This window comes from Lineus longissimus, chromosome 3 (genome assembly GCF_910592395.1).
Source record: "Lineus longissimus chromosome 3, tnLinLong1.2, whole genome shotgun sequence".
Classification (NCBI taxonomy): domain Eukaryota; kingdom Metazoa; phylum Nemertea; class Pilidiophora; order Heteronemertea; family Lineidae; genus Lineus; species Lineus longissimus.
The window spans coordinates 23668525-23695673 of record NC_088310.1 but is presented as its reverse complement, the minus strand read 5'-3'; the positions used below and the strand labels follow the sequence as shown (position 1 = coordinate 23695673).

The window sequence follows — 27149 nt, the reverse complement described above, 5'->3', positions numbered from 1 at the left end:
TAAGTTGATGATTGCATGGTCATAGTGAAAGAGATGTCATTGGACGTGTATCCGTCCGTTCCACAACGACGAAAATCTTGGTCTCAAACGAAGATTGCAATAGCTAGCAAGCTTGGTCTATCGTAATGAATCTACACTCCCGACACAATGGATCGGCCTCGGCCCTTAACATGAAGGAAGTACGAATAGGATGAAAATGGACTGCCTCGGAAATAAATTATTATGATAAGCGTAATACTTGTACTTCTACCATGCACGTATATACACGTGTGTCCTCTCAACGGTTGTTTTTCTATTTCCTATTTCAAACGCTGTTACCTCGAAGTACTGATATGTCAAGTTGAATGACTTTTTCATTTTCAAAGAAAGGTGCCCGGCGCTAATTTCTTTCAACCATTTCTCTCAATGAATTTTCTGTTTTCTTCTTTCAACTAAAGTGTAATTTAAGAAGACCACGTCTTACTGCTTAAGAGTCAAAAATCTTGCACAAATGGTGTAGTTCCACCTTCTATAATAGTTGTCAAAGCTAAGATTTTTTACTTCACCTCCCAATTCAAATAATTCTTTACTTAATGTCTGGTTGATTAATTTTGAAAGGAAACATATAAGAATAATTCGGTCATATTTTAATACCGCTGACCGATTCGAAAAGCACGTTCACGAACCTGGATCTTTTAGTGATACAACACTGACATTACATTCATTAAGTGATTTCACACGATCACTATCATTTGGATGTTTTGTTGACAATTCGTACATTTTAATCAGAAAAGGCGAGGAATATTTATATTTAACATTGAGATTTCAACACTCTTCCGTGTCAGCCTTATCGCAAATTGCTCTGCCTATCAGTGGACACCTCGCTAAGGCAAACAAAACAGGGTCCCGCGGGAGTCTAACCTGACGGGCAAGCAGTGCACGCTTCGCTCTCAAACACCCGACAGCTCTTGCTTCCGCGTGCAGCTGCGTCTACAAAATGATGGATTTACAGCTTATTTCGCTACTTGTGTGTTTCGTGTGTGTGTCTTCTGTCCCCATAGACTATTTCTTCGACTTCGGTGACTTAGAAGGGGACTTGCGGTTGAATTTAGGCGAGGATTCGAATTCGGACGAGTTTCGTTTACAAGTACCCATTGCATTTTATGACCAATACTACCAGAGCGTTTTCGTAAGTAGTGCTTGATTTCGATATCTTCCATTAAAAAAGGAAAGTTATTCTTGTGATAGTAGATAAAACTCCGGACGTTTGCATTACCTTAACGTGTTGGTGAAACGTGATCAGGCCGCTCTGGTTTCGATCAGAGCAAGTGTGAATCTATACCGCACCGTCGTCATATTCTATTCAAAGGCTGGTTTCATAAATGTTTTTAACGTTAATGGTGCCAATTAAAAGTAGAGCTAATTGGTTTATACAGCATTGATTACTGGCATGACAAGTGTAAAAGATGCTTTATGAAACAAGCCACCGTGCACAGAGCTTAAGTGGTGATACTTAATTTGGGCTACTTTTTTTATGGGTATCTTCTATATTGAATCACATGCACATGATAATTAAAACGCCCGTCCTTCTGACATGTCTGACAATAATCATCAAAATAGTTATTTTATGAGTGTTGTCAGTTGGGCTCCAGCTTTGATCACCGTGCCAGTGGTTGAATGGTCCACTATGGTAGTTGCATTAGCCATCCTGCATTCACTCAAAGACTTTCACCTCGACTGACCTTTAAAAAAACCACAGAGCTTGAAATCTTTATAAATCTTCAGAACCTGAACAAAAGTGGCACTTCGTGCAAAAATCGGCAAAGAATTAGTCTCGCGTATATGATCTATTCTTATCGGCGACTGCTGCTGAAGGACGGGAGAATAACAACATCAAGATATGTCATGGTTGTCATCATTGGCCTACTTCTCGGACAGAGCATAAAAGAAGCATTTAGCATAGATGCAAAATATGAAAGGATGTAAAATATAAAGGATTTCAAAAAGATTTCACACTCAATTCATCATTATAATAGCCCTTATTCTTGCTTTTGGGCGAGATGGTCCAGATGTCGTGATACACAAAAATGACATGTTTTGAGGTTACTCGACCACACAGCAGTATTAGGTATCTTCCTGTAAGGTCATGACCTCGGGGTGGATGAATTTGGTCACCTTTCCATCTTAATACGCTCGTCGGTGAAAAAAGGGTCGACCACCATGCAATTTGGAATAGTTTTGGACAGATTTGTTTTCATTCGGGTGAAGAATCGGACCACCGATCATCAAGAGACTATGTACAATTGAAAACGTGGAGAAGTTTTTAAAAAAAAACCTCAGATTAAAAGAGACAGAAGAGGTGAACTTCTTCTGTTATTACATGTAATCGTAAACAAAGAGAATATGCTTTTGCGTTTTCGAGAGCCGAGTCAATTCTCACTCATTACACTTTCAATCCACATACATAAAAAAGTCTTGAACTCATTGATTTTACACCACCGTTTGACTAATCGGATGACTATTAGACCCAGATTTTTATCAACGACCTCGATTGGATTATTATACTACATTTATAGGGCATAAGTTGTCAATAATTCATACGACAGGTGCCATCATAACTTGATAAATCGTACCCCTAAAAACTAACGCAATGAGTAAAATATAAATGAATAGGCCAAGTGGGTTTTACAGTGATTATATTCTAAGTAAGTTAATTCCACGACTGGCTGACTTCAAAATGCATGCATTTAACTTTATACAGCGATTTTAAAGCATGACATTGTTAAATAGTAAGCTCAAATACTGTTATATCAACACATATTGTTGCAAAAGAGTAGAAAGTTAAACAAAACAAATTGCCTTAAGGTATCACACTGGTTTATAACTTAAGGGACTTCCCTAGCATTTCCGAATTCAGTGTGTCCATGAGATTTACATCAATGGCTCAGTGACATCCTAAATGATTTCAATAGACTACACTATTTGAAGAGGGCCTACTCAGAGCAGACTCGCCGGTCCCAGTCTTTCCTATGTAGCATTCCGTATCTCCGCTATCTGCAATCGTGTACCAATACAAGATTCCACCATCACTTCTTTCACAGTAACACCATTCCGTATCTCTATGCTATCAGACTTTGTAACTTCGATAGATTTGTCTGGTTCGTAGACAACAATGTTATGAACAGAATAATTATATTATCGGTAATTGGAATCATTATGCACCAATCAAGCCTTCGAAGACATCTGCTACATATCAACACAGGACATTTTATTTTCGAATTCCCGTCACAATGGGACACAATTGTATCCGAATGTTTCAAACTGTTCAGTCGAGCAAGTACGCTATTTATCGCCCCGTGGTGTCTCAGTATAATGACCACGATCGTTGCTGAGGTAAAGGGCAGAGTTCGAGGCATTTGGGCGCGACTACTAGTTTCCATACTTCATTTAACCCTTGATAAAAAAACCTAGTCGAAATTATTTTGGCCACCAACTCCAGTGGATTGAGTATATTCATCGTCGTTGAATTACATGTTTTCTTGTACATTGTATCCGTTTAATTCCGATGATCCGTCGAATCCAACAATTCAACAAAGCCGTCTTCAAAGATACTGCTTTGGAGATGGTTGATAGTGATAGAATTAAGCGGCGGATGGGATATCCCAATTGGTTCTAAAATGGTAGCACGAGGAAATGACGTCTGTAGTTTTTAAATTATATCGTTCAAGCTGTCTTTTTAAAATAACTTTCTGGTATCTTTTTTTCCGTCCTCTGCTTTCAGGTGAGTGACAATGGCTACATATCATTCCGCCAGCCGCCAGCCCGGTATGGCCGTGAGTCACTGCCCCTCAGAATGCCGGTGATAGCCCTTTATTTAGGAAATACTGATACAACTAATCGGGGGTTAATCTACTACAGGTAAGTGAAAGGCACCATTGACCGTTACCCGTCTACGGTTACAACACACACCACCACCTCGGCGAAATACGTCAATAGAGTATTTGAGAGAAGCAGAAACAGAAGCAGAAGTGTGGGGCGTGGCCGCACCTACGGCGAATCTTTCGGCTTTGAATGGTGGTAAATAGTTAAAGATCACATAAAACAACATTTTACCATCGCCTTGGATGTACATTAAGTATGTAGATTAAGATCACGCACAGGAAGGTTCAGACGACAAAAATGTAAGTTTTACGCTCACGCTGGACCATTTCACAACTACGATCTCGTCATTCTTTTAGAGAGACCACCAAGGCAAAAACGCTGGAACGAGCCAGTAAACAAGTGCAAACGTTTGCCAACAGACCTGATTTCCAGGCCAGAGGTGTATTCGTTTTCACATTTGACTATGTTGGCATCAAGTCCAATGACCAGGTCGTAAGTGTTCACCAAGTCTCACTCCTGAATTTACGATCTACATTTACTTAGCATAGCAATTCTAACTTATTAAGGAGATAGTATATAGCTTTTTCACTGCTTAGATTCTGAGATTCCCCTTTCGTTAGTTCTGAACTCTTGAAGTAACTATACATGTAATTGGTAGTAACGCCAAGAATACTGTTTATTAAGATACGGTAGTAATTGTATGGACTTATGAGTTCAGTTATGGTATTTTTTCAACAAAAATTAGCTGGTTAAAAAGAACAGCTGTCTAAAAAGAACATTTTTAATGGCAATTTTAGTACTACCATATATGCGTAACTGGCAATAGATGGACAGCCGAAATGTCCTGCTTTCGACAAGCCTGTTATGTGTCAATGGGCATATTATTTGGTGATCATTGTCAAATCATCATTTCCAGACGAATAACTACCAACTTGCGGTCATCTCAGACGGCCGCGACAGTTACGTCATGCTCATGTACTGGGATGATAACGTTGGCTGGGTGAGCGCTGGTGATGCTGATCCTTTCGCTGAAGCAGGGTTTGACGCTGGTGATGATGACTCCAGGCGGGTCTTCAAGATACCCGGATCAGGCCAGGACTCCACAAGAAAGAGTTTCGTCACGTGAGTAATACAACATCCAGGACACAACTCCCGTGTTTCCCTGACTTTCTCTTGACGCGCTCTATGAGGCATCTTTCTTACGTGACTTTACCATTGGAGTTCTAACTTTACATCTATGTGGCATTTGATCGGCATATTTGGTTCAACCACACCTCTTTCATTTCATTTAAGCTAAAAAAAGTAGTACTACATAAAACAACGGAAACAAATAATTCAATCTATTCTCCTTTCCAGGCGATCAAACGTGCAGGTGAGAGGCCTTTGGTTTTATCAGATTGGCAGAGTGGCTGACATCTCAGAACCGAGCGTGGTTGCACCAGACAGAGATAGAGGTTAGTGCAAAATAGATGCAAAGCACAAACCATTCTTGCGAAATCTCAAGGATTGATGGCGTTAAGTCGTAAAGGTCGAATCGACGAATGAGAACACATTTTTTCTGATATTTTTAAGAATTGTGTTTCGTCTCCAAGACCAAATGAACACCCTTACAACAATGGAACTTGTTTGGCAGCAGTCAGAGCCACCGTGACAACAAAAATAATTGGTGCATCATAGACATTTCAACATTTGACTTTTCTGTTTCATCTCTTTTATTTGTTTGATGTATAGCTGTATATCTTTATCTTCATCGCTTTGCAGAGCCAGAGGTGAATGTACCTCCAGTTGTTGTTAAAAATACCTGCAGTAACTCACAGAGCAATTGTCACAGCAATGGCAGATGCGTGGACTACGCCAGTGGCTTCTGCTGCGAGTGTAACTCTCCTTATTACGGCAATGGCAAGAACTGCTTGGAGCCAGGTACGTTTTTTTTACAAACAGACTTCACACGAGTATCAAGTGTAAGCATCTGAAGATCTTCGAGGCGACAGAGAATGAAGTAATGCCAGGGCTTAGTGGCTCGAAAGGGTTTAACGCCAGAGTTGCTGTTCACACCGATCGAACAATGGCCATGGTCAATTTGAGAAGTTTCTGGCTTCTCCCGTTGACAGCCCAGAATTTGCTATAATGGATGATCAATATCAAGTACCTTCGTGCTTTCAACGCTAGAATTCTAAGGTCACGTTTTGCCCTGAGATGTTGTCTATGGTAGCGTCCATGAAAGACTCAGGGACACAAAAAACGCTTTGAAAAAAATTCCACTTTACCCTGCCTATTATTTCATCCTAAACAGGAGTGGCCCAGCGTGTCAATGGTAAACTCGACGGTAGAGTCAACGGCATGGACCTCGCCAACGTCGATCTCCATTCCTACATCGTGACCAACGATGGCCGAGCATACACTGCCATCAGCCGTATCCCGAGAGAGATCGGCTTCTCCATGATGAGTCTGTACACTATCAATGGCATCATTGGCTGGTTGTTTGCCGTACCCTTGCCCAAGGCAAAGAATGGATTTAGTCTCACAGGTAACGCATCACTAGCAACCTTTTTGCTTTCCTCAACAGAAATATAGTTGGCCTATGATATTCTTTTCGGCGACGGAGTAACTTTTAAGAGTTATTTGGTTGAGCGAGCTCCGTAAGCATCAACAAACGATTGGAATAGACACGTGGAGTTCAGTCATCATTGTTGACGGCAATTTCTTGAGTTGTAACAAATGTGTTTTAGTCCAAATATAACCGTGTCAGTCTTAATGGCTCCTTTTTCAGCGTTGTACCATCAAAGCGATCGTCCGTATCACTCTGTAGTTTCATATAATGTCCAATTACCCATGGATCTGATATAGTCTACTCAAGTGATGAAACCACTCATCATTTTTGGCGAAGCTAAGGGGGATATTAGTAGGAACCTCCCACTAACCTTCTTTCAGGTGGTCTGTTCAACCGGAGTGCCGTGATTCAGTTTCGCACAGGCGAGGAGGTCCGTGTGGAGCAGGTTCTACCAGGACCTGACAACCTTGGGTACCTCCGAATGGACACGAAGATTAACGGGGACGTGCCTGTTCTGTCCCCAACTGCCAAAGTCAACAGTGAATCCTTCAAAGAAGAATTTAGGAAGGTTGAACCAGGTATGCATCATTAAATGTTAAGACATAATTCCATCGGGAAGATAACATGATGTTTGTTTGTCTAAGTTTATTTTAACTTGGGTTACATTTAGTGTCTGATACTATCTGCATAAAGTGATACAAAAACGTTGGTCGTTTCTTGCATGGTATGGGGCGAAACTTGTGTCGCGTGCAACATTTTAAAAGACTCCAAGGAACGTCTTGTTCAGGTAAACCAATGCAAGAATGTCGCCAGTAATCCTTGCAAAAAAGCTGATACCGTAAGGATTTCGCAGAACAGAAGGAAAGGAAGAACATTCATATGAAGACATGCCTTTTTTCAGGAGTTCTCAGGTCTTTCGCCAACCGACAGTACACAGTTGACGGTGTCGCCATGCAGTACTCTATCGACCAGACCATCCGTTACACCGAGTGTTCTGCCCGACCGGTCGACCCAAATGAGGTGACAGCCCAGAGGGTCAGCGTGGAGAGGTTCTTCGTGGTCTACGATGACCGGGAGAGGATCCTGAGGTTCGCAATGACGAACAAGGTCGCACCCCTTCTGAGTGAGTATTTAACATTTTAGCTGCTGTCAGTTAATGGGAACAATAGGTCTTGGTAACAACATTTTCAAAGTCAATCGAATGTAGAATGATTTGTCCAGTGATGACAGCGTCGTACAAATGACATAACGGTACGTCTTCTCAAGGAATGAACAATGTAGCATCATAAAACAAGGAACGTGTTTGTTTTCAAATACGGTTAAATAGCAGTTGTGTCTTACACTGATCACTGTCTTTTTGTGCAGCTGGTGACCCTTGCAAAGATGCTGCCCAGAGCTGTCATCCCGATGCCCAGTGCATCCCACTGGGAAGCACCTACAAGTGCGAATGTAAGAATGGATACGTCGGAAACGGCATCAGTTGTGATGGTAAGTTGAATTGCATATCTTGTTGACTTCATGTTAAACATAAAAAGCAGCACATACAGCCAAATAATTTTATGGCGATGGTCTCCTGCCGTTTGAGACATTTCCGATACTGGCAGGATGTGACTTGAAAGCGAATGGTTTCATAAGGGTCTGGATCATGAACTCCCATTATCCGTATCCGATTTCTGTGTTTGCCTTTTCAGACAAGGATGAATGCAGTAGTTCGGAGCACAACTGTGACGTCAACGCCAGATGCGTCAACACGAAGGGTTCATTCGTTTGCAGGTGCTCGACTGGATTCAGGGGAGATGGCATCAGGTGTGAAAGTAAGTCCTTCTTACAAGTTTATTTCATGTCTTCAAGAAGGACCATGGAGAGACATACAAATCTTCGTTATCATTGCTATCAGTCCTGTGTTGAACGGAAAAAGATTCCGTGGTGTTTAACTTTATATCAATTTGTCCCAAATTGATCTTTTCAGGACAGAGTCACAACCAGACTGCATTGATAGTTCACTTTAACTGTTTTGAATGATTTTCCCTCTCAGAGCAATAAAAAAACATTGCGAGTCGGACGTAGAAGTCTTTATTTTCCAAAATAAAATGATAATATCGTTTTTATCTTGCAGGGGAGACTACTTGTGCCGTTCTGAACTGTTCTCCTCAGGCGCGATGCGTCTTCGACTCGGGGATCAACACTGCACGATGTGAATGTAACCCAGGATACATTGGTGATGGAACCACGTGTAATAGAGTTGGTACGTCATGTTTTTTTCATATGGTAAAGCCCCGAAAGTTCGTAGGAATAGTGACTTATTTAGGACGGAAAGGAAGCCTAGTAATCAGTCCTCCTCTTGAATCCCTCTTGAGGCAGGGCGGTTTTTTTGTCTGTTTAGAAAAATTGTGTTGCAATATAGGAACACTGTTGGTGCCCTACACCCGAAATCAAACTTATATTTTGGGTCACCTGATTTAAAATGGTTCTTATAAATGCTAGGCACGCAAGACGCTATTTTGGCCACACGACGACCAGTCGTATTTTTGTAGATGGTCGGCCTCGGACGAAGACATTACATGCAGACCCATGAGAGTATTAAATGGATTGATTTGCGTCGGCTGCGTAGTGCGTCTGGCATTAGTCCATACTTGGTCCATCCCAGACTGTATGCCAGCTTAGATATAAATGTACACAGGAAATGAGAATCACAATAGCAAGAGGACACCTCTTTTGATTCGACTTTGTCCTTCCTGAACCTGACAATAGACTCTCAGATGTCTCTCACAGGTCAAGTGGTTCGGGTTATGTCCTGTTTGATATCAGCGATTTCGTCTACGGGACACTTCAAGTTGTGGACATTAGAAATTATCACCAAACTGGCTTATCAGTCATTAACCAGTTAACGATTGTCAGTTGTGTACATCCCTACACACCTTCAAATGTGTAACATCAAAATTAGTCTTATTTAACCCTAAACGTTTAGCACACCTGCTTTGTTGCACGAACATAGATTCCGTTGAGTTTGAACATTTTTCATATTCATGTCAAATTGGTCTTGTGAAGGCGAAGTCACAGCCAAAATGCCATGAAATTATTATTTGAGCAGTTTAAAGCATTCCGAGCCTGTTTGTAATTAGCGATTGTTTAGGCTGTGTGACTTGCGCTTTCTTTATCAAGCGGAGCTAACTGATAGATATAGCTCGTGGAGGAGCCGACGCCAGGTTTTGTGACTACCTTTTTCCATCATCATTATACATTGTCCTTTAACTATTGTCCCTTCTATTTGCAGCATTTTCTTGCAATGAAGTTGACAACTGCGACCGGAACGCCCAGTGTGTCTACGACAGGGACCAACAGAAGTACAAATGCGAATGTAACCGGGGATTTAGAGGAGATGGAGAACGTTGTGTAGCCGAAGGAGGGAGACCCGATGAACGAACTACAACTACGAGACAGCCCGTTGTAGGAACTACTAGAGGACCCGACGGTGGGACTGGAGGCACTGGCTCAACAGGTACTGACGGAGGCGCAGGAGGCGATGGGGAGGGCCCTGATAGAGGAGACGGAGGGAGTCCTGACGGTATGGGAGGCGATGGCCGATCGCCTCCTACGCCACCAGGTCCTTCCGAGGGTCCTGATGGAGGCGATGGCGAGGGTCCTGATGCAACAGGAGGCGATGGACTAGGACCCGATGGTGGAGACGGAGATGGTGGTGACGGAAAGGGTCCTGACGGAACGCGCCCAGATGGAAGTGATGGAGAGGGTCGTAACCCCACAGGAGGCGATGGGGAAGGACCCGACGGTCCTGATGGGCCAGGGGGTAATGGGGAGGGTTCTGATGGAAATGAGATTGATGGGGAGGGTGGGAGTGGCGGTAGGTTATTTTTTGAACGACGTTTCCCCCAAAGGTAAAGGGAGAGTAGAGCTGTCTCTTCTAGAAAACATTTCTCCGTACAAGTGGATCATGGTAGTGGGCCTCAAGTAGTTTTTTACAGTATGTTGTATGGTGATGGATATTTAACAATATATTTTCTTCCATTTTCTATCTAACAGTTACGTTCTTTCATCGTACTCCTAGTCTGGTTCTGGTTAGCACATATAGCCCAGAACCCAACGTCTTCTTCTTTCCCCATGTCGTTCCTTATATGTAGTTCCCTTATCCCTCGACTAGGTCGTATTGCTTCTCTTCGACGGAACGAGCCGACAATACATAAGATCTCCAACAAGAAGATGTGCATAATGACCACCTTATTACGACTTTCATGGTTGCAAATGAATCGACATATCAGAGAATAACAGTCTGATGTCAGAGCAATGACTTGGCATCCTCCTCGGTTGCCACACACCACGCCATTTCGATAGGCTATTATCTTAGTTTTACGGACACCTTTCAGAAATGCACCTGAGCTTTTAAAAAGTGTCAACGAAGTTTAGTGGCTTGTGTGATGTTCTGGTACAGTTGCGTTAAGAGTAAATATCAAAATACAGTGTATAGCTTTTCTTTAGCATAGAAAATCATATGACGTCGATCACTTTCAGCCGAGCGAGACTGCAAGAAGTGTGACCTGTATGCCGAATGTGCCTTTGATTCGAACCAACTGTTCTACCACTGTCGGTGCCGAAAGGGATTCACTGGAGATGGATACAGGTGCTATCCTCTTGGTAAGGAACACTTTCGCAACATCAAATCCAATTTCCACCTTCTTCATCCGCATCTTTTGAGATGTTGATCTAATTTACGATACACTTCTCTGATAGTATGTAGCACAATTTCTCGTCGTTTCTGGTCTATACTCTAGGTGCCAGTTTTGATTGGGCCGAATCTCTCTTTTTTATAGCTTGTATTTTGAACGCATATTTTGTCCCCGCGCGATTTCAACCATCGGTCTTTGAAATACACCTTTCTCTCCATAGGTGATTGTGACAAAGTTGATATCTGCCACGACAACGCAACCTGTGTCCCCGACGTAGCCTCAGGGCGACACCGGTGTCTCTGCCAGGACGGCTTCTCTGGCAATGGTTACCTCTGCAAGGAGCTTGGATGTGACGTCCTCAGGAACTGCGACCAGAATGCCAATTGTGAGGTGGACACGGACATCAATGAATACAGATGCAAGTGCAAGGACGGATATCAAGGAGATGGCAAAACCTGTATGAAGCTCCAGTGCAACCAGTTTGACAACTGCGACAGGAACGCCAGATGTTCTTACAACCAAGAACGGCGAATGTACGATTGTGTCTGCAATGAGGGGTACCAGGGAGATGGCATCAGATGCGACAAGAAAAGTAAGTACCACTTTCGGATTGGGATGCCTGACATCTATTCTCTTGGATTCCACTGAGTAAATGCAATGACAGTCTTGGTATGCAACAGAGCTTGCTACGGACCCCCCCCCCCCCCCCGACATGGAACCTCATCCGCCGTCGACCGGTACCGAGTAGTTATTAGGAATATAAAGGCTCCTGGCTGTTATACAGTAACATTATCACTGCTATGTTCTGACGAAAACAGACTGTGACATGAGATGTGCGTCGGTCACACAGTAGGTCATATGTGTCGTGTCAGGATGAGTCAGAAGCAATTGGAGTTAAGACGATCTTTACGAACAAATATATTATTGATTCTCTAGAGCTTGAAGGTAAGGGCCAAGCAAAGCGATCAGCGGCTTATGATCGTTATCAAGTGAAATGATCAAAGCGGCTACACGCCCAAGTAGATGCAAGAGCTTCTTTTTCTATCTGTGCGTATCTGGTTTCTGCAGGTGTTAGTGACCTTGAGGCCAAAAGCTACAGGTTTCCAAACATCATCAGTGTCTAGTTGCCTCAAAACAGCCCCAAGTCCGTATGACGAACTGTCCGCAATAACACGAATTTCACGTGATGGATCATACAAGATCAGTTTCGGAGCACTCCAGATGAGTTCCTTGATTTTCTTGAATGTCATTGAGTCCATTTGAGCCTGACCCAAATACCAAGAGTGTTTGTTCCGAGAGTAACTGTCGGAGAGGCTCAGAGTGAGTTGAGAGATCGGGTATGAATTTACTGAGAGGTGGAGGCATTTTTGATATTGCCTCCACTTTTCAAGGATCAGCCTTAATGCCGTCTCTACCAATCACATGGCCAGCAAATTTTATTTCAGGAACCTTAAACACACACTTTGCACGATTGAAAGTTTCGCCAGCCTGAGCTAGCCGTTTGATAACTTTATCAAGACGAATGTCATGTTCTTCCTCTGGACCTGCGAACTCAACAATATCATCCATGATACACACAACACCATCTAGATCATGCAAGATGCTATGAATCTGACGTTGATAGTGCTCTGGTCCTGAATTGATACCGAAGGGGAGCCTTTGATAACAATATCGCCCAAAGGGGGTGATGAAGCAAGTTGCGAGTTGAGATGGTTCATCTGCGAGTTTGATTTGATGAAATCCTCGATTTGCATCCAGTTTTGAGAACACTTTTGCCCCAGCCATCTGGCCAAGAACATGGTCAACTGAAGGCAGTTGATGACGCTCGCGTTTCATAGATTCGTTTAATTTAGTAAAATCGCAACAAATCCTGACGCTCCCATTTTTCTTCGGAACAACCACCATGGGTGCACACCACTCAGTTGGCTCGTATACTTCACGAAGAACGGAGAGAGATTCCATGCGATCCAAGTTCATCCTTGACCTTAGGCATCAGTGGAATAGCGAGTTTGCGTGGTAGTGCTACAGAGTACGGCTTGGCACCATCCTTGAGTTGAATCTGATAAGGGTGCGGCATTTCCCCTAAACCTTCAAACAGTTGTGGATAGTCATTGATAGAACCTGTCCTATGTTCAGTGATATAATGTCGAGATCACCACAAGTTTCACGACTAAAGAGCGCTGCTGATCCACCCTCAATGACGTAAATTCAAATGCCCTACAAATTTCAAGAGTTTTTTTCAGAGTCAGTTTGTTTCATTGAGAAGATTCTTTCGAATGACTTGATCTTTCACACCCACGACCAAACGGTCACGAACAAGCGAATCGTGTTAGTCTTGGTTTCTGTACACGCACGTTGAAAATGTAGTGCTCATACGTTTCATTCACCTGTCCTATGCTGATGCACAGTGAACGCATTTTCTGAAGAACGATATCAATTTAAGTCTTTTGCTCAGTATTTTCGAAACTGAGAGATTTAAATGCTAGCAAAGCAGACTTTGTGAAGCATGTGATAAGTGTGGCTGTACGTATCTTCTTGTCCTTGTCTGCAAGACCTGCCGAGAGTTCATAGTTGGCCCACACCTGCTAAACAGCTCCCAATCAGCTGCTCTGTTACTGTTACCGGGAGCGAGTTTTTTTTTTACAGGTAGGTTCGTACTATAGTGTACATTCTGTGCATAATTATGCAAAAGTGCATATTTTTTTGGGTCCTTCCGAGATTCGAACTCACACCTTTTGTCAATGTGCATCGCTGATCTTGTTTACTGACAAACAACACGTGCGTTTCTTACTCGATGACGTCAGGCGAAGTTACTGAGCTCTGATTGGCTGTCAATGTACACGATGGTACGAACCTACCTGTACAAAAAAACGCTCTTACCGGGAATGGAACATGGTTACAAGTTACCATATTTCACGAGCCACAAGAGGTAGATAACGAAAATCAATAGTTCAGAGTGTTGATGGATATCTTAGCACCACTTCTGACACCATGTCATGTCAGGATGAGTAAGAAGCAATTGGAGTTAAGACGATCTTTACGAACAAATATATTATTGATTCTCAAAAGCGTGAAGGTAACAACGAGAGAGAGAGTGAGCAATTTCGGAAGGGCCGTGGTGGGCCTTGAAGACACTTACAGGACAATATGAACCGCTTTGAAGTTATGCACAGAAGACATAGGGAATTAAAGTGTCAATTGGTAAGCGAGTCTGTAAAAAGGGTCAGGTCAACATGATTCTGAAACCCAATACAGTTGGAAGATGCCACTCATTGTATATTCTTGTTTCAGTTGTCCCCTGCAATCAAGTCAACAACTGCGACAAGAATGCAGATTGTCTTTATGATTCGAACTCACTCGGATACCGGTGCAGCTGCAAGACTGGATTCAGAGGCAATGGGTTCAGATGCATCTCTGCAGGTATGTATTTTGGAGGCAAAATCTTCATCAAAACCGAAAATCAAAACGGGGCGAAAGTTTATTTCTCCTCCGTCTTTGTCTCTGGTCACAACCAGTCATATTTTTCTTTTCGGCAGCTTCTGTCTTCTCATCCGACCTGCTGTTGGAATCAGGACAATATTCACCTGTCTTTAGAGCATATCATCGCAGTTTTTAGTTGACACTACAAACTGAGCGCGAAGCTGGAGTTTTCGTTGTTTGTAGATATTTATGAAAGGTTACCTTTTAATCTACTCCACAGATTTGGTCTTCCCAATTTCAGTGTCTGGCTCAGTCGGTACATTCACGAAAATAGGAAATTTACATGAGCACTTTAAAATGTCCATGTCTTGTATTTTATTTTAGTTACCTGCCGAAATGACCCAAGCATATGCGACTCTAATGCCCAGTGCCGTCAGTTTGGCGACAGTGTGGAGGATTCGGCCTGTATCTGTAACCCCGGCTTCCGAGGCGATGGAAAGAGCTGCATTTGTAAGTGAATACCGAAAGTTAAGTCTCAGTGAGGCAATCGAAGTTCTCATTCATAAGTCTAGTTCATACCTTCTAAAATGGGACATTGGCTAGCCCAGTGTCGTATTAACTCTTACTGATTTGGCAATCTTATCACCAAGACCTCAGTTCATGTCATTTACAAACCAAAGCAAAATACCAATTGCATAGTTGGGATGGACACAATGGCCAAAGTCACAATCATATTCAAGCAAGGGTCCAGTTCATAAGTATTTTCAAATAAACATAAGGGACAAAGACAAAATGTGGTCCAAATGATGTTTTACACTGCTGTCTTCTTATAATTTCAGCCATTAGTGACTTGGAGAGCTACCTTATGTTTGCTCAGGGCATGTCCCTCATGCAGGCCCCACTTCGGACACAAGGTGCCACCACACAAGGCAACTTGACACTCATGGTTCCAGGTAAACAGAAAATTTCGAACTTCTTTCCTTCATAAGGTGTTGGTCATGTTGGTGTTGGAAAAGAAATAGTGCTCTCTTTTTAGTTGCTAGAGGGAGATGATGTTCCGCCTTCTATTGGTTGCTCTGTGGCGTTGGGCAGACAGTGAAACCCAAAATAATCAAGAATCTCACAGGATACTAGACTATCAAGAACAGTAACCTAGTAAAACAGAATTGAGATTAATTGACAAAAGTCAATTGAGGAAAAAGTGCAAATAGTATTTTTGCTGTCACAACCCATGAAGGAGGGAAAATTGTTCTGAAGCATAACATCAGAGCACCATTTCTGAAACCTTTATGTTGACCTTAAATCATAACAGAATCACTTCACCATTAGAATTTTGTCGTGAAGTCATCCTCCTCGATTGTCCAATCAAAATCAGTTTTCCGTGCCCATTGTGTCGTGTTTAGATAAAAGATTTATCTTTATTGATTCTTGATAGTGCCAATATTGCAACACATATTTCTCTGTTGCCTTTGGAAAGGGATGATACTCCCGGCCAGAACTGTAACAAACACAAACACATAACACTCCACAATCAGTCTTGCACTGTCTTTGTTCCAGGTGATGGTGAGATCAAGTAGAAAATCCTATACTAGTTTATTTGCACATTATGCATTTTGTAAGTTGTTCTAATTTCAGGTCGGAATTTTTAAACTTGTGTCACATGTGCCGATGGTTTGACTTTAAAGTATTGATAAAATCACCCAATAAACATGTGATTACTGTTTTGGGTGCATACCAATATATCCAATTGGGACCATTTTGATATAAATGATATTATTAGGGCCGGGGTCTCAGAGGGCACCCTCAATTGTACGAAGCATGAAGTTGCTCCACGTCCATATAGGGACCATATCAATACATAGATTGTTCTAAGGGGTCTCTCTGAACATTCTCAATCAATTGACATATGAAGTTGCCTGGTAAACCAGGTGACTTTTGTTTTTGTTACAGACCTATGTTGTCACATACGATATACAGGATATTTGAATAGTTGGGTGTGCCTTTAAGTCAAATGGTAAAATTCAGATTATGTAGGAGTTCAAATTGGTAGGTATCGTTTAGACTGAGAGGTGTCACAACCACAGCAAAGACGAAACACTAATATGATGGTCGCACGTGGAGACCAATGGGCCATCACTATTGGACGATATGAATAAAACTAAAAAATGTTTTTTCCGAAAACATCGGAGTGAATCATGAGGCATGTACGAAACTGAAGTAAAAGCATTTATTAGTCTTATGCATATTGCCCATTGTCTCAGCAGAGCACAACATGTTCTTTAGCTTGTCCTCTCAATCCACTTGCACAGTCTCCTAGCTTGCCCAAGTAATCTAACCTGCATGATGACACACACCCTTTGGCTTGCATCTTGTAACTTATTGATAAACGTCATAAAAGTTGATATAAATAAATCATTACTGTTCCTGCTTCATTGACATCGATTGACTAAGCCAAGTATTCTTCATATCAAGCTAACCATGAAAGTCTTCACTAATAACAAACATTTAATTTCTATGGAGCATACTACCACTCAACTGTGTTCATACTGAATCACTTGATGCAAGTAAACTGCTTTTCCCCCAGAGCATATGCAGCAGAAGACATGGCTAAACACTTACTCCACAGCAAGAAACACAATATACCAAAGGGTCTATTGATTTATGGAGAAATCATCACCCATCTCTAGCTTTTGGGTGGTGGTCATTCCAAAGACAATTTTACCCTCCAATTGACTGTTAAATTTGCAAAATATCTATCTGTGTTTTTTGGATGCAATTTCTAGTATCAATGGCCAACAAATGTTGCAAGATACAACTCATGTCGATGCAGCAAAATGTTCAATGCATACCACCATACCTGCTACCTACAATTCTTTTCAGGTTTATGAATGCATTTTCCCATTTCTAGTAACCCTCTCATTGTAATTTTTTCCAGGGTCTATGTCAGTACTTCACGTTTCAGGTCAAACCGCGATTGGGATTGACGTTGACTGTGACAAGCTCTACTTCTATTGGACGGATGTCTCCGGCAAGACAATTAGCAAAGCACGCTTGGATGGAACAGACTCTGAAAACATTGTCAGAGGTAATAATGCCTTATTCTACAGAGTGTAGTGTAAAAGCTGCCAGGACTGATGTTTTACCTCCATTGGTAATGCTACATTTAAAGCAAACTTCAACTGACATATTCTAATAGCGAGTGAAAAGTCCATCCTATACCTAATGTAGACATTAACATACCCATTGTGCAGCCTTGACATTAGCACAATGAAACTTCACCCATTCCCCAGTTAGTTGCTGTTAACAGGACACATCAATTTAGATGTTTTGGTAGAAGTACAAAACCTTGCTAAACATTATTCTTCACAGGTCTTGGTTCGCCAGAAGGGGTAGCAGTAGACTGGCTCACTGGCAACATCTACTGGACCGACTCCATCCTCGACAGAATTGAAGTCTCAAGAAACGATGGCACCAACAGGAAGGTACTCGTGGATTCTGGCCTGGTTAACCCAAGGGCTATTGTGACTGATCCACTGGGAGGGTAAGTATAATGGTCATGAAGACCTTGATGCACATTTGAGGCTGTTCTGAACTGACTAGTTTCTTGTGATCAAGTCTGGGCAAATCACGTATCTGAAGGGTCATAGTTTTTATAGAGGCCCTAAAGAAAGTTGATGAATGTATAAAATAACCCACTCTTGATCAATTTCATTGAACCAGGTTAATTTGGTTCAGTCATTAGCCAGGGACATGGCTCTCAGATCCGAAACACACCACATAAAATACAGGATACAAATCAAAGCAGACTGTGCGGCTTGATGTAGTCATTCATTAAACTTTCAGAAACTTGGGAAAACGTTTGAAATGGAATTTAGATGTACATGTAGAGCTCCAACTAAACGAATAGAGCTTTCCCAAGAATTAATTCATTGATTTTTGACGTCTTTCTGATTTGACACGATCATTACCTATGCTTAAATCGTATTCATTCAAAATATATCTTATCTAAGGAAAGTCTACTGGACAGATTGGAATCGCGAGGCACCCAAGATTGAGAGCGTGAATATGGATGGAACCGATCGTAAAGTAGTCATTCAACAAGATCTTGGTCTTCCGAACGGCCTGACTCTTGATCATGAAAGACGGAAACTGTGCTGGGGCGATGCTGGTAGGTACAGACTAGTTGTAGAAGTTACAGTCTTGGGCTGTCTTTTTACTGATAGTTCAGTTTGGTCACCCTATTTTAATACCGACTTATCGGATACCGAGGGGCAATATTGCATGAAGTTTTGCATTTACACACCGTGCACAAGTAATTCTGATATGGTCTCGTATACATCTCCTTTTCATTACATACAGGTACACAGAAAATCGAATGCTCCAACCTAGATGGCTCTTTGAGACAGACTGTTTACAATCTTGCATCTTACCCATTTGGCATCACAGTCTATGGTGATAGCCTCTACTGGACAGACTGGGACATGTAAGTTTATATCCAATGCTTTGCCAGTAGTTTCTGTGATGTCCTGCAAGAGATCATTGTCTTGAATGTTTACACTAATAAGCCTCGTGGTCTCCTTTATGGTTAGGGTGAGGAACGAGGCCGGTCCACTGCGTCCGGAGTATATTTATACATTGAAGGACCTTGAATCGATACATACAAACCAGTTCATGCCTGTTATATCTGAACAGATATAATCTTTGAAATGCTTACATTTTTTCTTATCTTTCAGCCAAAGTATCCAGAATATCAATGTCAGAGGAGGAAGCCTTGGGGAGCCCCTGAAGCTGCCAGTTGGTGGAAATGGCAGACTATATGGTGTGACAGCAGTCAGGAAGAACTGTCCAAGAGGTAAAAATTGACTTTCCTAGAAAACGTTACTTTACTAGCTCTTCTCTTTCACGCTTTTCCTGTTTTCACAAACTCAACGCTGGGCTGTGAAACTGCAAGACATGCACGAATGAATGTCAATCATCATCAGTGGCTACCATCATAAAACCGAACCCTCATGAATAATTATTTAAAATGTGCACGTTGTGTAACTGCAAAGGTTTATGCCAAATTGCTACCTGGTACTGTCCTTATGAGCAAGTGTTGAGAGGGTGAAAGAACAGCCCAACACTGTATCAATTTAAGTTTGAGACCAAATAAACCAATACAGTTGAATTAATGTTCGGAGGTAAAATGACCTCAGCAAATGTTTAAAATTTTCCCCAACACCTTCCCAAACGGGAATGGACAGGTCTCGATCACTTCAAAGTACTGGCAACTACCTGCCTGTCTTTCAGGAACAAATGCCTGTGCCCTCCAGAATGGTGGATGTCGCTTCCTCTGCCTACCAACGCCCAATGGTGGTCGAACCTGCGCCTGCCCGGACGACATGGATGACACCGAGTGCAACCGGATCAACCTCTACATCAAGAAGTAGACAGAACATTTCACTTCAAGCTGTACCAAAGAATCGAAAATTTACTAATTTGAGAGCGTGGCACAAGTCTGCAAAGCATGCATATCAGACTGGAGACGCGAGCTTTGGACAACCTGTGTTTCAATTTGGATACTCATCAAATTTGATGCTTATATCAAAACGGAACTGCACTAGTCCTTAGCTCTAAGTAGTTTTAAGAAATGTAAATATTGGGGTGGTACAGAAGCTGTGCTATAAGACTAATTTTGATATTAGAGGGAGCCAAATGTTATTTCATCTGTACGTGGTCTCCTCCAAAGAAAAAGCTTTCGAATTAAAACAGGCACCAAGAACAAAATAATGTACATGTATAGTGATCTTTCAAACAATCAAATTTCTCAGTTATCATAGGCCAGTAATTATCTCATGTGTACAGTGCATTCTATGCACAGAGATACCTGCATTTATATCAATTGCTTAGAACAGATGTAGAATTGTTTGCGGTTTTTTTAGAAATAGCCAAGGGTTGAAGCCTTTCTTTTCCCAATACAAAATACAAAGAAAGATGCATGCAGTTCTGTAGATACATGAAAAGAAGTACCAGTATAACTAGTTATCAAAATATAGTAGAATACAGGATTGATGGATAGAACAAACACACTACGTATTAGTAAATAATTTTTACTTGCAAGTGTTGTAAAATCGGCTAGGAGCAATCTTAATTTTACCTGTGGCAGCACTAGCCTCGTATCAAAATCTCTGAAGGGGCTAGGTTGCCCTTCAGAGCAGGGGTAGAAAAATCCACTAGTCCTTAGCCCGGAACTAGTGACTTTGATAGCAAGGCAAGCCTACATGTACAGTCAGGCAAACAACAAGGATTTACTGAAAGAGTTAGCCCAGACTTTGAGATTCACAGCTTGGGACTAGTCAACTTGAAAACGATTTATTGACACCTGCAGAGAGCTAGTAGCCAAACTTCTGGTCGATTACTAAAGTAAAAGAAATATGCATATAATCAGGACAGAAACGTTCTTGCCATATAATGTTTTTATTTTCTTTTTTTAATGTAGCAAATATGATTTCAAAATAAATTTGCACATGATTCTTATACAGAGTCTTGCTTAGATTCATTTCCTTCTGCTCCCCCAAGTCTTAGAGAACAAACTTAGTCCTACAGCAACACCAAACTAAGAGACATAATTAAACAACAACCTTAAACAAAACAGAGCAGTGAGAAAACTCAGATGAAGGTAACAAAATAACCTGCTTTTCGATATTTTAAGCTAAAATTAAAGCTTGTAAAGATGTCATCAATGTAGTACATATACACTGATTGTCCCTACAATAATACATAAATGCCAAAATTGTTGTGGAGAAGAAACTGTAAGACAATTACATGTACATAGGGCACATGCATACAAATTTCACATGTACATGTTTTTAACAGCACATTGCCCAAACAATGGCCAAATGTTATCATCGTCCAACTTTCCCAAGTCTTTGATCGGTCTTTGGGTTGGCAGTAATTGCTTGAACAGCGACGATCGCCTCATTTATGGCTGTTTGTAGATCTCGTAATTCTGTTATGTGTAACAGACGTAAGATTTTGGCCGCATCATTACTAATGTAATCTGAAATGTGAAATAATGACATTACAGAAGTTAGTATCAAAACTTCTCAGAATCTATCGCCCCCCTCATGATTATGACAGACCAAAGAAGTGCACAGAAACGAATGTGTCGATTTGTCAATTTTCATTCTTAGCCTAGTAGTAATTAGAACCAAAATCTGAGAAATGCATGCAGATTTTACTGAGAGATAAAAACCACTTACCTCCACTATCAAATCCTAAAGGCATTTTGTCTAAAGTCATGAATTCGATCTGGAAACAAAAAGAACTAGTGAGTTATCATGAATAGGAATCCTTCTAGTGATCAGAAATAATACTGACCTCATACTTTACTGGGAAAATTACATGCACTTATTTCTATCATACATTATGTCAAGACAGCATTCAACTATCTGACTCGTATTCCAAGCATCATAGGTTAGAACGCAGGTCTTGTTATACACCTATTAAACGCTGCCTCTCTCAAGTGTGAGTTGAAATGATGAGTGGGCACTGTACGATGCACATCCTGAAATGAATTTACACCCACGAAAACGTACTTTTGATTTCCTGCTAAGAACTTTGGCACATACCATAATTACTTGCACATCAATTTGTTAGTTTTATTCATCCTCCCTTAATAATACCAATGAAGGCAGAGTAAACAAATACAATGGACATAAAATGCATTTTTTTCTAAGGAGATTAAAATAGTGTAAAAACTCACAACCCTCTTTGCATGAAAAAAACCCCAAATCTGACCTTTCCATGAGTCTTCCCTGAATTCTCTATTGCCTCTTTTGAGAATTTATCTTGTATCAATAAACAAATGGCCTGAAAGTGAAATGATGATATGAATGATACAGGGATCTGGGAGTCAATGAATGAACGACAAGAACTTGCTTCTTCTTCTGGCCGAATTGTCTTGCCACACCCAGCTGAACTAAATATCTACGAAACATGGAGGCAAGTGCATGAGGACAGGTTCATATTGGAATATGATTGTAACTACCATACTAGTGCATGGGCTATTTTAGTGACACAACAAAGCATAAAGACAGCATGTACATGTACCTTTAATTGTTCCTTGTGGTCTGGATGAGGTGGCACCTGGAGTAATGTTGACAAAGATATGATTCCGGCCTTGAAGTCAGGACTCTCAACTGCACAGGAGAAAGAGACAAAACCGAGGATACGTCAATATTACATGTATTACAATGTATGTACATCACCAGAATAAATGACAGGAGGTGATACATCCATACACAAGGCTGCCTATTTCTTTTGCAGCCTAGAGACAATTTTGAGCCTATCCTACATGTACATGTTCAAATGTGTGTACAACAGCCAGTTCAGCAAATCAGGCCACAGCCACCACAGGTACTGCAAAATTACTGGGGCTGAGCCACAACCAGTTCAGAGCTGGAGCTAAAACACAATCACTTCAGAAAACCTGGCTAAACACTATAGTTTTAAGATGCAAGGGTACATCCACACTAATATGCCAGGAGAATTGCTCATGCTGGTCAGAGACATGGCCTACGCTAAAGCCAGTTCAGAATACAGACTTGACCTTTTGTCTATACTAGTTTTATACAACAGACACAACTACATTGTATGGGATACAAACTTTTAATCTAGTGTGCTGACCCTTCTTTGTTCTTAACATTTCATCCCCACTTCAAAACTTACAATCCATATTGTCCAGGGGATTCATTGATAATGGCTTTGCATTTGCCCGACTTTCCTTGAATTTTTCTGCTGTCATATCCTTGCACTTCTCAACTGTAATAAGTAAAGACAAAAGTAAAAAGAAATAACATTGAAATTGGAACTAGTCAGAATCATGGAATGACACAGAACTTCATAAACAAAATCGTCTTATATTTGAAAACAAAATTCAACACAAGAATTCATTCACCACCATCCTCCAGCAATAATTTGGGACTTCCAGTAGGTACTGACCAACCAAAGGACAGCTATCATGCAACTTTGACACAAGACTGCTTACATAACCGGGGCTTCTGATTGGTACAGACCCTTTGGGGCAAATTCTCGGCTAGCATCTGAAAAGATAAGCTGATGATTTCTTACCATTGTCACCGTATTCAAGTCGGATGGCAAAACCAAGAAACCAATCGATGATCATCCGTCGCTCTGTTGGTTGGTAAGGACAGTTTAAGTCTTGGATGTACTGCAAAACAGTGAAGTGAGGCACTGGACAACAGGGAATTGACAATTAATTGTTATGGTAAGCAAAACGTAAAGCTGCTTACACTATATTTAAGTGCATACTCGAATTTGAATCAGCAAAATCTAAAATTTAAAGTAAGTCTTTCTTTCCTAAGAAGATTGAGGGTTAATTTCATGAGCAGAATGATCAACAATTTAAAATCGGTGGTAGTGACTAATATAGGTGCAGTGATGACAGTATGTTTTTATAGCAACTGTACGACTTACTCTGTGAAATGAATTTGTCCATTCTGGATTTTCTATATGACGCAGAGGTTCTCTGTCTTCGATTTTATAATGGCGAATCTTCTGATCCTCTAGCCAAAGAATCAGCGCTCTAAAGCTAGTCTCATCTGAAAACATTGAGTTATTATATGGCAATTTATGTCAACCACATTATCAAGTTCCATTCCAAACAAATCGTGACATTGTGGACTTCTCACTCTCAGTCGCACAAAATTTAAGGCCTCATGGACAATTTATATCACACTATCAGGCTAACCTTGGAGTAATTGTCAAGATAATTACTCAAGGGCTAACTAACTTTGCCGGCCAAACGAGTATAGGCCCTACATAATAGTACAAGACTGTGAAGACACCTTCATTTTTTTCATCTTTTACACAAAATACCTACCATCAAAATTGACTGTTTCTGGGTGCTGGTGATCTAAAGCTATCAACTTTCTCTTAAACATCTGCTTTTTTTATATCAGCCAAGAAAAACGACGAGTTGCCTTAGGAGAAATTTTAGAATGACTCAAACGCGATTTGTTACATCCTCGAAATGAACCGGAATAGCAAGGGTGCATAATGATGTACGTGTACAATAGTTTACATGACTTACAGCAGATGGCAGCACTGATGTAAAAGCTGTAAAGTCGTACAAGAGACAAAATACCACTAGCACAGTTCCCAGCCTTAGCTTCTGTTAGCCAGGATTCATACTGGTAATAAACTCAGGTCAATGTGATCTGAGGCATCGGATATGGTTAGGTCTATAGGACTCATACTGGTGATAAACAATGTAAACTCTCAAGTGACTGCGGTCATCTGAGTGATGTGGATTCATACTGGTGATTAACCATTCAATGTATGTCCCGGACACATGAGTTATTAATATTTTATGATTTTGTATTTAGGACTATTTTGATCAATTCATGTGATGTTGCCCAACTTCTGTTAATTATTATTCAATTTCTGTTTGGCGTTGGTCTCAATCTAAGCTTCCACATGACCTAACGGGGGCTAAATGTCATACTGCATCACACTCCCTCCGCAACACATCACAATCTTTGTCCTGGAGTTCATACACATCCCCCCAGATGGCGCACAAGCAAAAGCTACCAGACTCTCTAGTCACTAGTAGAGAGCTCTGGTAACCACTCTACTCCATCTTAGCCTTTCTATCACTTACTCACTGTACTTGCTCACTGTAGGGCCTATGGAAGTTAGTATTATAAGTTTGTGACCTTTTTTTGTCTTGGAAGCATGTGAATCATGATATTAACAGTCCCAGTGATCCAAGTAGTATTTAGAAGCAATTCATCACCCAAGCCAAGAGCTCTCTTGTGACTCAGTGTGCATTTTTTTGGCCTGGACTTTGGTTGAATGATAGTAAGAAAAGAAAGTAGGAGATTATTGCCAATTATTCACATTAGGGATGATGGTCATTAGGAAGATTCAAAGAAATACCTGAGACAGTCATTTTGGTCAGTTTTGATTTATGAACCTTATTGTTTTTGCAGGTTGTCAGGCCAAACGATAACAAGATGTTTCTCACTTTATCAATATGCCTTTATATCTACCATAAAAACTATTAAGAAGAGGATTTTCATAACTTTGTCACTTTATTGTCCGATGGAAACAGAGGAATCTGGTGTGCCAACCAGTACGACCACATGATATGTCACTCTTCTTTACCAGTCTGGCTTGACAGTCGGTAAGTTGGTGAGGTATCTTTGAGATTTATTTTTCCCTTGTTGGTACAGCGTCGTGCCGAGTCTGTGAAATACGGCACAGTCCATTGTCGACATCCGTTTATAATTCACGAAACAGTGGCATGCCCCCCCCCCCGAGGCTTTGCTTTTATAGCGAGCCTACCACTCTCGAGAGGGCATTAGCTTTATATATGGCTTTTGTTGATTGTTGTGGCCAAACATGCCAAATCAATGTATCGTGTTTATTGGCTCAGAGACCCTGGCCTGTTTTCGGCCGACCAGAGTCCCATCACTTGGTGCGTACTTTGCTACCCCTTGCCCTGGGGCCAAGACACCAGGAAGGCCAACAAGGGACCACAGTTTTTACATTTTGTTTCAAAGAGATAGAACTAGGCAGTTTTGGTTTGAGTGTCTTGCTCAATAACATGAAACGAAACAGAATTACATTCATGACTATCTGATTATGAGCACTTAAAAACCACTGTGCCACTGGTCTCCTGATTGTTTGTTGATTCAGCATGTTCAGCTTTCGATTCCGAATCGCAGTCATCACAGTGCCAGTGGCCAATCAATTGACAGTACTCGAGCTGGGAGTAGATTTACCAATATACCTACCTAAACTTCTGCAGTGGGTGGTGAACTTGAGGGGTTGTAATAAGAAGTGCATTTCACCACCTTTTAAATTCTTTTGGTTTGAGAAATGATCAGACAGGAAACTGTTACTGAATCCGGTTCCCACTTTGGTACGGTCATGGATTGAGCACCTTGGTCAGAGAGCTGCAGTACCACAGAGTAAACTCTTGCAGCAGCCTGAATTGTCATCCTGTTTATCTTCCTATCTGGGCTAAAACTGTTGTACCAAATAAATGCCGGGAAACTGGTGTCTCTGGTGGAGGCAGAGGGAGGCTGTGACTGAGGCCATGGTCCAATGATGAGAGAGGAATTTTTGTGACTTCTCCATCTGGTCAGCCCGTCGACACAATGTAGTGCAGTGTCTGACGTTTGTCTTTGGTTATTACTGCGAACAAGCATGTCACAAGCATACCCTGCTTTTCACACAGCAAGAACAGTCAAACGTCATTTGTTATTTAGGGTGCACAAGGGCACATTTTGATGCCACTGGAATACCCAGTATGAAAACAGCTTGAGTGTCATGTGGTTAAACTACCCAGCATAACGAAGACTCTTCTCCTTTGGGTGCAAAGGTCAGTACGCTTGTAGTCCAACACAGTGGTTATGATCGTTGCAACTTCATGCATAATCCACTAGGTAAGATGACTTCAGGGGCGACTGAACACTAAAAGTGTGTCATTTCCAACTTCCATTCGGGTGCAAGACATAGGAAGCAGTTTATTTGACCTATGGTCAATGGTCAATATCTGGTAAGCACGACGGCTCCGGTGAAAAGTTTCAATTAGAGCCAGTCAATAAGAAAAAAGCCGTTTCTCTTTC

At 41.3% G+C, this 27149-nt stretch overlaps 2 protein-coding genes across 3 annotated transcripts; one reads left to right on the top strand and one right to left on the bottom strand.

Annotated features, from left to right (window-relative positions):
* The first annotated feature begins 651 nt into the window (after positions 1-651).
* Positions 652-21027, top strand: LOC135484281 (nidogen-1-like). Of its 2 annotated transcripts, none has more exons than XM_064765602.1 (24): positions 652-1168; positions 3761-3897; positions 4218-4353; positions 4778-4983; positions 5218-5315; positions 5623-5781; positions 6155-6388; positions 6793-6990; positions 7314-7535; positions 7778-7900; positions 8104-8226; positions 8529-8657; positions 9687-9911; positions 10937-11059; positions 11312-11683; positions 14383-14511; positions 14896-15021; positions 15351-15464; positions 17474-17596; positions 17881-18052; positions 18522-18679; positions 18871-18994; positions 19245-19363; positions 19801-21027. In XM_064765602.1, exons 1-24 carry the CDS (start codon positions 977-979, stop codon positions 19938-19940), a joined length of 3882 nt encoding a protein of 1293 aa, XP_064621672.1. In that variant the 5' UTR covers positions 652-976; the 3' UTR covers positions 19941-21027. The 2 variants fall into 2 exon arrangements, with proteins under 2 accessions (XP_064621672.1, XP_064621671.1); XM_064765601.1 differs by having other exon boundaries at positions 17447-17596.
* On the bottom strand, positions 20144-24539 carry LOC135484282 (RNA transcription, translation and transport factor protein-like). Its single transcript, XM_064765603.1, has 8 exons — positions 24395-24539; positions 23989-24113; positions 23623-23722; positions 23221-23313; positions 22603-22691; positions 22291-22362; positions 21753-21801; positions 20144-21550 (listed from the first exon to the last, which is right to left on the bottom strand). Exons 1-8 carry the CDS (start codon positions 24453-24455, stop codon positions 21396-21398), a joined length of 744 nt encoding a protein of 247 aa, XP_064621673.1. The 5' UTR covers positions 24456-24539; the 3' UTR covers positions 20144-21395.
* Positions 24540-27149: the final 2610 nt, after the last annotated feature.